Source organism: Microtus pennsylvanicus, chromosome 11, assembly GCF_037038515.1.
Source record: "Microtus pennsylvanicus isolate mMicPen1 chromosome 11, mMicPen1.hap1, whole genome shotgun sequence".
Lineage (NCBI taxonomy): Eukaryota > Metazoa > Chordata > Mammalia > Rodentia > Cricetidae > Microtus > Microtus pennsylvanicus.
Genome location: NC_134589.1, coordinates 91,796,460 through 91,809,330, shown reverse-complemented (window position 1 = coordinate 91,809,330; position 12,871 = coordinate 91,796,460). Strand labels below are relative to the sequence as shown.

The 12,871-nt window shown below is 52.6% G+C and overlaps 1 protein-coding gene across 1 annotated transcript; it reads left to right on the top strand.

Annotated features, from left to right (window-relative positions):
• Positions 1–265: 265 nt before the first annotated feature.
• On the top strand, positions 266–6,746 carry LOC142831492 (serine protease 33-like). Its single transcript, XM_075941678.1, has 5 exons — positions 266–660; positions 1,125–1,287; positions 2,626–2,906; positions 4,586–4,749; positions 6,074–6,746. The coding sequence occupies exons 1-5, from the start codon at positions 531–533 to the stop codon at positions 6,338–6,340; spliced, it is 1,005 nt and encodes a 334-aa protein (XP_075797793.1). The 5' UTR covers positions 266–530; the 3' UTR covers positions 6,341–6,746.
• The last annotated feature ends 6,125 nt before the right edge of the window (positions 6,747–12,871 follow it).

The following is a 12,871-nucleotide window of genomic DNA, read 5'->3' as shown; positions in this document are numbered from 1 at the left end:
GATGGGGCAGAGGGAGACTTGGTTGACCAGGACATCCTGGGAATCAGCTCAGTTCTCTCTGTCCTCCCATCTCTTGGGGTCCTTGGACACGGCAATACAGAACAGAAGGTGGAATTCTCTGACTTTGCCCCTCTGGGGTTTGGTCACATCCTTTACCCCAGAGTCTCAGTTCCAGTGCTGTGGGGTGTGATTAGAACAGCTCCCGAGGAGCCTGGGTGTGTTCTGTGGTTGGTGCAATGCCAGGCACGCTATGCACTGGTCCCACATCAACAAAAGATGAGGGTTGTGGATGCACTGACTCCTGGATCAGGATGGGGAAGACCAGAGGACCCCAGAGCATGCGGCATGTGGGGAGACTAGGGTCTCCAGGCCCAAGAGCAGTGGGGGTGTTATGCCTCTCCCAAGGCTGCAGGGCAGGTATGGAGGCTGGGCCCCACCCAGGGCGAGCCCAGAAACTACCACAGACCTGAAGTCACCTTCCTCCTTCCTGGAGTGTCGTCTGGAAATCCCTGGCCTCCAGCAAGTATATCATGGAGCTGGCCCTACCTGCCATCCTATTTATCCTGTTTCCTGGAGCCCTGCTGGGGAGCGAGAGCCCCGGAACTGACTCCTACAGCTTGTCCCCTACAACAGACAGCCCTAGCATGCCCCTGGATTCCGGTAAGATTGGTGGGTGAGGAGCAGTAGCTTCAGGAAGATTGTGGAATGAGCGTTTTGTGGCTAGGATGTTTGTTTTGTTTGTTTGTCTTTGTTTTATTTTTTAGTTTTCTTCTGTGTATTTTAGTTTTGAGACCAGGTCTCATTGTAGCCCAGATTGGCCTCTACTTTATTATATAGTCAAAGCTGGCCTTCTACTGATCCTGCCTCAGCCTTCAAGTCTTAGGAATACAGGAAGGAGCCAGTAGCAGCATGGGTTTAGAGGCAGACCCAGAAAGCTGTCTGACCCTGGTTCTTTGTGGCCTTGTATGAGCAGGTGCTGTTAGGGGCCAGGCATGGGGGCATCCTCTGGCCTACACTGGTCAAGTTTCCAGGGGTTGTGACAGATGAGCCAGGTCTGAGGGCATACGGGAGGGCAGAGTGGCCCTGTGTCAGCCATTTCTGATTTTTTTTTTTTTTTTTTGCAGTGTGTGGACGTCCCAGGGCTTCAGGCCGCATTGTGTCTGGGCAGGATGCCCAGCCAGGCGAGTGGCCTTGGCAGGTCAGCGTGAGGGAGAATGGGGAGCACGTGTGTGGGGGCTCCCTGATTGCTGAGGACTGGGTGTTGACGGCTGCCCACTGCTTCAGCCAGTGAGTGTTTCCCTAAGGGTCACGCGGGCTGGCGCCAGCTGGACTTTCTCACTTCCCTTCCAGACGCCCTCATCTCTCCATTTAAACTATAACCTCTACCAACTATGACAGGAGACGAGACAGGGCCCTGCTCCTTCAGTATTGAAATGTCTACCTGTTTCTAGGCTGACCCTGGTGAGTCAGTCACCTAGTCTTATTTCCAAGAATCAACTCTTGGGTGGAGGGGACGGCTCAGAGGGTAGGACTTGCTGTGCAAGCATAAGGCCTTGAGTTCAAATCCCCTGCCCAAATTCACGTAAAAAGCTAGGTGTGACCAGTACTGGGGGTGTGTGTGGAGACAGGAGGATCTCTGGGGATTGCTGACCTCCAGTGTAGCTCTTGGTTCTGTGATAAGGTCCATCTCAAGGTCAAGGTCAAGGGTAATAGAGAAAGAGCAGGGCATCTGATATCAATTTTCTGCTGTCTATATGTGCACAGGAGCCTTCACACCCACCAACACACACACACACACCAACACACAGATACACAGACATGCAGACACACACACACCAACACACAGACATACACACACCACACACACACCAACACACAGACACATACACACACACCACACACACACCAACACACAGATATACACACACCACACACACACCAACACACAGACACATACACACACACCAGCCCCCCCCAATCAACAGTTCCTGAAAACAGTTCTCTAGAACCCAAGGTCTTTGTGTAAGTATGCATGCATATGCGAAGTGAGTGTTCATGTGTGTGTGCGAATGTGGGCCCAGACCCTCCTCAGCCAGTGTGTGAAGATCAGACCACGACCTTGGGTGTCAGTCCTTGCTTTCACCTAGCTTTGGGAGACAGGCTCTCTCTTTGGGTCCACTGCTGCGCACACCTGGCTAGTTGGTCAGCAAGTGTTTACTGACTCTCCTGTCTTCACCTCCCTCCTCTCCATAGAGACAGGCCGGGCACGACTTTTATGTGGGTTGTGGGCATCCAAACTCAAGTCTTTATGCCTGTACCACAAGTATCCTTACACACTGACCCATCTCCCTAGGATCTCAAGAATCCAAGATCTTGAATGTACTGCTCAACAGCCAGGTGGCCTTCCGATGGATGGCTTGACTTTGCTAGTCGTGTTCCATACCTGAAACATGGAGGAAACGATGGTAGACCTATGTCACAAGGATCATTAATGGTGGCCCTTAAAAGGGGGTGCTTGGCATTGTGTCCATGTGCTTAGCTCTCAGAAAAGCCCAGCGGCAATATTAGAGCCTCCAAATGAAGATTGTCTTTCATTTTCACCTTTGACTTTCCCATTCTCCCCAGGGATCAGCCCCTGTCTGCCTACACAGTAATGCTGGGTACCATTTCCTCCTACCCTGCGGCCAATGAGCCCAAGGAGCTGAGAGCTGTGGTCCAGTGCATCAAGCCCTCGAGCTACTCAGAAGATGAGCACAGCAGTGGAGACATCGCCCTGATGCAGCTGGCTTCATCCATCTCTTTCAATGACTACATCCTTCCAGTCTGCCTTCCGAAATCCGGAGACTCCCTGGGCCCTGGCACCCAGTGTTGGGTCACGGGATGGGGGAACACTGCCACAAATAGACGTAAGGATGTTTGGTAGCAGGGTAGGGGGAGAGTGGAAATGTGTGTTCAACAAGGGCCCATCTTGATACTTTCCCCAGCCCCCACCCTCAGACAGGGCCCATACGGAGTTATGCGAAGAATGTCCACCGTCAGAGGGTGCATTGAAACATTGCCACAATAGCTCATCACCAACTTGTTGAAGGAGCTGCAGGCTGCGTTCCTACCACCCGGCTCCCGGCCTCCTGGCTAGCTTATGCCCCAAAATAACGACACACAAACTGTATTCATATAAACACTGCTTGGCCCATTTCTATTAATGTGTTTAGCACCATGAGATGCACTTACCAGGAAGATTCTAGCCTATGTCCATCCTGGGTCGGAGCTTCATCATGTCTGCCCTGCTGGGAGCAGCGGCATGGCGTCTTAGCTCACTTCCTCTTCCTCCCAGCATTCTGTTCTGTTTACTCCACCCACCTATGTTCTAACCTATGAGGCCAAGCAGTTTCTTTATTAATTAACCAATGACCTTCCTCCATCAACCAACTGGCTGCTGCTAGCCTCCTAACATTTAATCCTCCTAACATTTAAGAACCAGAAGGATAGTGTTACAGCTGTCACGGACTGAGGGATGCCGGTCCAGTCTGCACTACAACCTTCCTTCTATCTTTGCTGCTTTGTCCCTTGAGGACAGTGCCTACCAGGGGCTAATTGGGGCAGCCTTCACTAGCTGATGGGGTCCTGGTTCTCTTGCCAATGTGCTCTCAAGAGTGCTGGCCTGGTGGGGTTAATGCCAGGGGTCCATGGCCTGATGCCGTCTAAGGCATTTCCATTTCGAACTGTCACTAGCATGGCTCCCATCCCTGCCATCATAATTGTGATTTCATCTTGTTTTAGTGTCCAAGGCTAAATCAGATAGGTGTTCAGTCTCAGTTCAGGAGGCCAGAAGCCTGAAATGAGAGTATTATCCGACCTCAACTCTTTCAAGGCTCTAGGGAGGACCCCTCTTTGACTCTCAACCTCTGCCAGCGCTGGGCGATCCATTGTTCTTAGCTGCATCACTCCAGTCTTGGACTTGGGGTTCACACAGGCCTCCGCTGCATGAGTCTCCCCAGGTCCCCTCTCTCTGACTGTTAAGGGCCTCTCATCCTGATCCACTGTGACCTCAGTCACATCTACAAATCTTTTGCTTGATGACAAGGTTACATTCTGAAGTTTTGGGTAGATGTGAATTTGGGGCCACCTTGTTTAACCCACTGGGCACCTAAGTCACCTTTGATTTGATACCTGGAATGCTAACAAGAGCAGGGTCACGTGATGGACGTGACTTGACCACAGGCAGTGTCCTGAAACCACGTATAGGCTCTTGCTTGTAGTCTTGTGCCCTCACCCCGTGTGCATCCCATTCCATTGTCTTGACACTGGGAGAGAAGCTGAGACCCACACAGCTGTCACACATCTGTCTGTGTGTCCAGCTGGGGGAGGAAGAACCGAGACCTCTGCAGCTTGTGACTGTGAGGACAAATCTACGTTCTCATCCTGGGGTACCACCTTTTCAGAACGTTCAGGATTTCATGTGGGGAAACACGGCTCTGTTGAAGAAGCAGAAGAAATGGCCCCAACCACAGGGTTCAGTTAAACTGTGGAGCTGGGAGGAGACGGCACATCTTCTTCCTCTAACTCTGCTCTCTCCCAATTCCAGCTCTCCTACCACCATTCACCCTGCAGGAGCTGGAGGTGCCTCTTATTGATGCCCAAACCTGCAATGCCTACTACCAGGAGAACTCCGTTTCCAGCACGGAGCCTGTCATCTTGGAAGATATGCTGTGTGCTGGCTTCGTGGAGGGCGGGAAGGATGCCTGTAATGTGAGTGACTCATACCCAGACAGTGGCCCCTCACCAGTGGGCAGGGTGTTCCTCTCCCATCACACTGAGAACCTTCCAGAAGGACTGGGAATCTCATAAAACAACAGTACCACTACTATCACCAACACACACACACACACACACACACACACACACACGAGCTCGGAAAAAGAAACCCCAATGCTCTCTCCCTTTCAAATATCATATTTGAAGGGCTGGGAAGATGGTCCATTGTTGCATCACGAGCATAAAGAACTGAATTTGAGTCCTCAGCACCCAAGTATTAAAAAAAAAAAGATAAAAGCTGGGTGCGATAGCACAAGTCTATAATGCTATCACGGGGGCTGGTGTGTGTGTGTGTGTGTGTGTGTGTGCACGCGCGCGCGCAGTGGGACAGAGACAGGCAGCTTCCAGAGGCTCGCTGGCCAGTCGGTCAGAGACCCTGTCTCAGAAAGTAAAGTGGGGAATGAGAGAGGACATCAGTGTTGACCTCTGGTCTCTACGTGCACACACAGGAGGGGGCGCACCTCTCCACCACATGCCTCACCTCTCTCAAATAAAATAGAATACATATCATCAGAGTGTGGGGGTGTGGGTCAGTGGTAGAGGGTTTATCAAATGTTTGAAAGGCCTTGGGTTCTGCCATTGGTAGAGAAAGGGGGGGAGGACAGAGAGGGAGGGAGGGAGAGAAAGAGAAAGAGAGAGGAAGAGAGACTGAATAAGAGCCTTTGACTGTATTTTCATGAGGAGCCCCCACTTTGAAGCTTATCCTGTCTCGTTTGCTCTTCTACACACCCTGACTGCCAAGTTCCTCTTGATTGCTACTTCAAAGAGATTTCTTGTTTTTTAAATATTTATTTATTTATTATGTATACAGTGCAGGCCAGAAGAGGGTACCAAGTCTCATTACAGATGGCTGTGAGCCACCATATGGTTGCTGGGAATTGAACTCAGGACCTTTGGAAGAGCAGGCAAAGCTCTTAACCACTGAGTCATCTCTCCAGCCCTCAAAGAGATGTCTAGATAAAGCCAAACAAACCGAAGCAAACAGCATTATCTTGAAATGGCCCCTGCGCTCAGCTCTGAACACACAGCTGTGGTGCTTAGAGACAGGTTGTGTGTCCCATTTGCTAGGGGTCACCTTCAGTTCTCAGTCACCCAACCCTGTGACTTTCTAGGAACTTCCAATTCATTGATCCTGTATACTCTGATGAAGAAGAGAGCCAGGTGGGACTGGGTTGGAGAGCTTTGCTTTCCTACCTGTGTAATAAAGGCAGCGGGCTCAAGCAACCTCAACACCTTTGGATCCCTTCTTTCTTCCCAGGGTGATTCCGGAGGTCCCCTGGTCTGTGACATCGATGGTGTCTGGATCCAGGCAGGGGTGGTGAGTTGGGGAACCGATTGTGCCCTTCCCAAGAGACCAGGTGTTTACACCAACGTCAGCGTCTATACCTCATGGATTACGAACAGAATGTGGAACTCAGCCCTAGAAGTGAAGAGTTTCTCTCCGAGCCTTGCAGGGACCTCAGTCTCTGGCCTCTTGCTGTTCCTGGCATCCCTGGCTAGCACCTTATGCTTCCTGGGGCCCTAACCTGCAACCTCAATATCCCAACCCCTGTATTTGGAACTTTTGTCCTCTCTCTGCCCCCAGGCTAGAGCGGCTTCTCTCAGGGATCCCCTTCTTGTGCCCTCTTTGCATAGCCACGTAAGTGCGCCCTCCGTGGTCTGCTTTCCACGGACCCTCTCCTCACTCCCACAGAGGCCTAAGACCCTTGGAACCATCAGCTAACTCTGGTCTCCTGGCCTCCAGGGGCCCTGAGCAGGGGAGGTCTTTGAATTTCCAGGAGCGGAGGGACAAGAATCTTTCTTGCCTCTCACTCCAGGGCAGAGCCCAGGGTGCAGCCACCTCTCAGGGTATCCTCTGGTGGCGTCTGTGACTGGCCTGGTCTCTCTAGAGTGAGCCTGTATCTGAAGCAATAAATACTGGATGCAGCAGGCATAGTTTCCCACTGTGTGGTTCCTCCTGTGCCTATGAGCACCCAGAGGATGCCCCTGCACGCCCCCACATATGCGCGTGTCATCCGCAGAGTGTCGCTAGGTTCTTGGCACTCCTGTGTGCACATCGCTGTCAGCCCCATCACTCAGAAGCAGGAAAAACGAGGGTTGGAAACTTAAGCTTGTCCAGGTCCTCTTGGCTCAGCATCCTTCCTCCTAGGAATGGCAGAGCAGGGCTTCCTGAAGAGTTTGAGGCCATTGGTAGGACAGGGATACTATCAGGGTTATGAGTAAGGCCTGGGGTGATTTTCAGGCTCATAGGTGGGTGTGAGGTAAATCCGAGGTCATTGGTAGGACTGAAGTGAATCTCAGCATTTCTGGCAAGTGTGAGGTCCATTCCCCGGGCTATGAGCAGGGATGGTGATGGGTCAGGCCTGTGCCTGCCTGGGCTGGGCAGGTGAGATGCCAGCTCACACCTCGATGTGAATAGTTCTGGAAAGGTGACAAGCAGGTGCTGCATTCAGTCTCTGTCCTCCCCTGTTCTGTTAATCCAGAGAAACCTGGAGACTGCCTGGGAATATGATACCTCAGCTGGAGGACGGCCCTCAGCTGGAGGATGGCCCTCAGCTGGAGGACGGCCCTCAGCTGGAGGACGGCCCTCAGGTGGAGGACGGCCCTCAGCTGGAGGACGGCCCTCAGCTGGAGGATGGCCCTCAGCTGGAGGACGGCCTTCTGGTGGAGGATGGCCCTCAGGTGGCAGCCCAGGCAGTGGTGGAGGTGTGAGAGAGGGGAGGGAGGGGGTAGGAGGTGGGGACAGACTAATTGTGTTTGTGATTGGGAGCCTCAGCCTGCCCCAGGATACCCCTCTGGATCAATGGTCATACCATCCCAGGGTACCCGTAGCCCTTTGAGTTCCAGGTCCCCTTTGCCTCAGATCCACATACAGAAGAGCCACCACCAGCCTCAGTTTCCCACAATTCCTGTCTCTGGTGCTTTATTAACATGGTCACAAGCTCCCCGCTGCAGCCTCCTCTGGTGTGCCTGTGTCCCCAACACTCTTTTTGCCGGCTGTGACAGGAGTGTCAGCCTCCAGAGCTACCCCACCCCCGGCTGGCTGGTCATCACCAGGGGCATCCACAGGCACCCTGGGCAGCTTACCTACAGATGGGAACAGGGATTGCAGTGATGATGGTGATGGGGCCGGACAGCCAGCCCCGCCGAGGTAAATGTCTGTTTCCAGATCACTCACTCACTCTGTCAGACATCACTATGATCATGACATGTTCTCAAGTCTCCTCGGCCTGTTACGGCTGAGGAGCTCTCCCCAGCCTCTGGCTTACTGGCTGGGGTACACCGAGGAGTGTGGCCCGCTTTCTCCTCTCCTGAAAGGCTTTCTTATGCATGGCCCGGCTGGGACATGGCTTCCAGAAGTTACTGTCCACTTTCTCAGGAGCCCCATTGGTGGCATCCTAATGAGACAGAATAGAGAGGTTAGAGAAGAAAGCTCCAATCCCCTCAGAGGGGCTGGGGACAGCCGAGGCTCTTCCGAGCTTCTCAGATTCTGGTTTTGTTTTGTTTTGTTTTGTTTTTCCAAGACAGGGTTTCTCTGTGCAGCTTTGGAGCCTGTCCTGAAACTCGCTCTGTAGATCAGGCTGGCCTTGAACTCACAGAGATCCACCTGCCTCTGCCTCCTCAGGTGTGCCCCACCACCGCCCAGTGAACTTCGCAGATTCTGTCTCAGGCTTCCAAAGAGGAAGGTCTGAGGCTGGCCACTCTGAGGCAGGTTACCTCATTTTATCTGGTTCCTTAGCCAAAGCACCTTGGCCCTAGGGACTCTGACAGCCTGTATCTTCCTTTTCCTTTTCCATTTCCCCAGTTCTTTTTTGGTTTTGGTTTTTTTTGGGGGGGGGTTGTTTTGTTTTTGCTTTTGCTTTTCAAGACAGGTTTTCTCTGTGTAACAGTCTAGCTATCCTGGAACTAGCTCTTGTAGACCAGACAGGCCTTGAACTCAGAGAGATTCACCTGCCTAGGCCTCCCAAGTACTGGGATTAAAGGAGTGCGCCACCACCGCCCGGCCTTTCCCCAGTTCTTTCTTCATCATCAACCCTTCAACTCAGCCGAGGAGATGCCGCTAGTACAGGGATCAGAAGGCCAGGAAGGTGCCAGTTCCGTAGCTGTCTGGGAGATAGTCTGTGGTCCCCTGGGAGCTGGGACAGATGCAGGCCTATCTGTGAAAGGATGGCCTGGGGCCAGAGGTGGGAGAGGCAGTCAAGGAACTGGGTAGGGCCTGTGAGGCGACTTAGTGGATAAAGCCAATGTCACTCAGCCTGACGACCTCATTTTGATTCCTGGGACCCACATGGTAAAAGGAGTACACAACTTTTGTAAGTTGTTCTCAGACACTCCCCCCCCCAATCATAAACAAATAGCTTGGACAGCCTGCGAGGTCAGGTTGGGACCTGTGGCCTGAGCAACCCCTTGGGCTGCAGGCAGGAATGTCACCCAGTCTCCCAAGAGGGCAGCTGGTCTCCTGTGCCTGGCTGGTGAGCTGTGCTGGGTTGTGGCTGCAGGCAGCACACAGAGACTGGCTGAGATGCAAATGCTAAGGTTCTTGGGGAAAATCTTGGTCTTTCCCTACATGATGGACCTGCTCCCCTAGCCTGCTGCCTTGGACCCATTCTGCCCTGGAGTGTCTTGGCCAGCTCCTATGCCCACTGGCCCTTTCTTGGCTAGAGGAACAGAGGACAAGCATGCAAAGTTAAAGAGACCTTTGCTGTTGCCACACCAGCACCTTTTGGGGTCACCATTTGGGAATGCCCCCTAAAGTGCAAATCTCCTGGTGGGATCCCTGGGTGATTGCTCCTGCCTTGCCACCAAGCTTAAGGCTCAGAACTCCCAGGAAGTAGATCCCCTTGACAGTAGAAATGCCTAGACCAGAGAGAGCCCCTGAAGGCAGGGGGGGAATATGCCATTCTTTCAATTCTGTTCTCCCAATTCCGCTATGTCCTGGAGGAAGTGGGGGCTCAAGACACACAAAGGACATCGAATGGGGACATATCCTGTAATCATTAATCTTTTTTATTTATTTCTTGAGACAAGATTTCTGTATTATGTAGCTCTGGATGTCCTGGAGTTCACTGTGTAGACTAGGGTAGCCTTGAACTTACGGAGATCTGCCTGTCCCTGCTGGGATCACAAGTGTGTGCCATTACACCCCGCCATCACAGGTGTGTGCCATTACACCCTGCTGGGATCACAGGTGTGTGCCATTACACCCCGCCATCACAGGTGTGTGCCATTACACCCCGCCATCACAGGTGTGTGCCATTACACCCCGCCGGGATCACAGGTGTGTGCCATTAAACCCTGCTGGGATCACAGGTGTGTGCCATTACACCCCGCCATCACAGGTGTGTGCCATTACACCCCGCCATCACAGGTGTGTGCCATTACACCCTGCTGGGATCACAGGTGTGTGCCATTACACCCCGCCATCACAGGTGTGTGCCATTACACCCCGCCATCACAGGTGTGTGCCATTACACCCTGCTGGGATCACAGGTGTGTGCCATTACACCCCGCCATCACAGGTGTGTGCCATTACACCCTGCTGAGATCACAGGTGTGTGCCATTACACCCTGCTGAGATCACAGGTGTGTGCCATTACACCCTGCTGGGATCACAGGTGTGTGCCATTACACCCCGCCATCACAGGTGTGTGCCATTACACCCCGCCAGTGATGGTGAATCTTAACATTTACCTAGATTATAGGTAGCAAATATTTTTCTGGGTGTATCTCTGAGGGCATTTCCAGAAATAATTTGATCTCCAGGGGTCTGACCTAAGGAATGAAGTAATCCCTTGATAGATTTATAACATAATGGCATTATTAGAAGATGGTAAAAACAGGTGTGGTAGGCCATGTGGTGGTGGCACACGCCTTTAATCCCAGCACTCAGAAGGCAGAGGCAGGTGGATCTCTGTGAGTTCGAGGCCAGCTTGGTCTACAGAATGAGTTCCAGGACAGGCTCCAAAGCTACATACAGAGAAATGCTGTCTTGAAAAGCAAAAACAAATGAACAACAACAACAAAAAGGGTGTGGTGATTTGAACAAGAATAGCCCTCATAGGCTCATATATTTGAATATGTGGTTCCCCCATTAGTAGCAATGTTTGGGAAGGATTAGGAGGTGTGGCTTTGTTGAAGGAGGTCTGCCACAGGCGGTGGGCTTGGAGGCTTCTTTTTTTTTTAAATATTTATTTATTTATTATGTATATAATATTCTGTCTGTGTGTGTCTGCAGGCCAGAAGAGGGCACCAGACCCCATTACAGATGCTTGTGAGCCACCATGTGGTTGCTGGGAATTGAACTCAGGACCTCTGGAAGAGCAGGCAGTGCTCTTAACCATTGAGCCATCTCTCCAGCCCTAGAGGTTTCAAAAAGACTCCACCATTCCCAGTTAGTTCTTTCTGGCTCGTGCTCGTGTCTCAAGATGTGAACTCCCAGCTGCTGCTCAGGCACCATGCCTGTCTGCCTGCAGACATGTTTCTGCCGCAATGGTCATGGTCTCTAGCCCTCTGAAACTGTAAGCCCCAAATAAACTCTCTTTCCTGGAAATTGCATGGGTCATGGTGTCTTATCCCAATATAAAAAGCTAACTAACTGAGCTGGAGGCTGAGACCCAGCAGGAGGAATGGTTTTACTGGGGCGCCGTCCTTTTAGGGCTGTATCTTGCTTTCTTTTTTTTCTTTGCTTTCTGCCCTCTGTGGTGTGAACTGTTGTACTCTGCCACACCTGTTGTGTGTTGTACCTGCCAAAGCAGCCTGTCGTATCTCAAACTGTGCACTGACTCTTCCACACCTTTCCTGCCATGACAGCCTCACACCTCTCAAACTGTGAGCTGATACAAAACCTTCCTCCCTCAAGTTCTGTTTGGTGTTTTGATTATAACAAGAGGAAACTAATACAGACTTCCTCCAGGGGTCACAGGTCACTGGGATCCTGAGATGGACAGCCCGGTGGTGTCTCTTTTCCTTTCATACACTTTTCTTGACCCCTGGACAAGAAAGTTACTAATGAATTAGTCATTTTATTATTATGTATGTGCATGGTGTGCGGTATTACACCTGCCGCAGCCAAGGGTGGCCGTCAGGGGACAGCATGGTGTGCGGTGTTATACCTGCCGCAGCCAAGTGTTGCCGTCAGGGGACAGCATGGTGTGCCGTATTACACTGCCGCAGCCAAGTGTTGCCGTCAGGGGACAGCATGGTGTGCCGTATTACACTGCCGCAGCCAAGGGTGGTCGTCAGGGGACGCATGGTGTGCCGTATTACACTGCCGCAGCCAAGTGTTGCCGTCAGGGGACAGCATGGTGTGCCGTATTACACTGCCGCAGCCAAGTGTTGCCGTCAGGGGACAGCATGGTGTGCCGTATTACACTGCCGCAGCCAAGGGTGGTCGTCAGGGGACAGCATGGTGTGCCGTATTACACTGCCGCAGCCAAGGGTGGCCGTCAGGGGACAGCATGGTGTGCGGTGTTACACCTGCAGCAGCCAAGTGTTGCCGTCAGGGGACAGCATGGTGTGCCGTATTACACTGCCGCAGCCAAGGGTGGTCGTCAGGGGACAGCATGGTGTGCCGTATTACACTGCCGCAGCCAAGGGTGGTCGTCAGGGGACAGCATGGTGTGCCGTATTACACCTGCCGCAGCCAAGGGTGGCCGTCAGGGGACAGCATGGTGTGCCGTATTACACTGCCGCAGCCAAGGGTGGTCGTCAGGGGACAGCATGGTGTGCGGTGTTACACCTGCCGCAGCCAAGGGTGGTCGTCAGGGGACAGCATGGTGTGCCGTATTACACTGCCGCAGCCAAGGGTGGTCGTCAGGGGACGCATGGTGTGCCGTATTACACTGCCGCAGCCAAGTGTTGCCGTCAGGGGACAGCATGGTGTGCCGTATTACACTGCCGCAGCCAAGGGTGGCCGTCAGGGGACAGCATGGTGTGCCGTATTACACTGCCGCAGCCAAGGGTGGCCGTCAGGGGACAGCATGGTGTGCGGTGTTACACCTGCAGCAGCCAAGTGTTGCCGTCAGGGGACAGCATGGTGTGCCGTATTACACCTGCC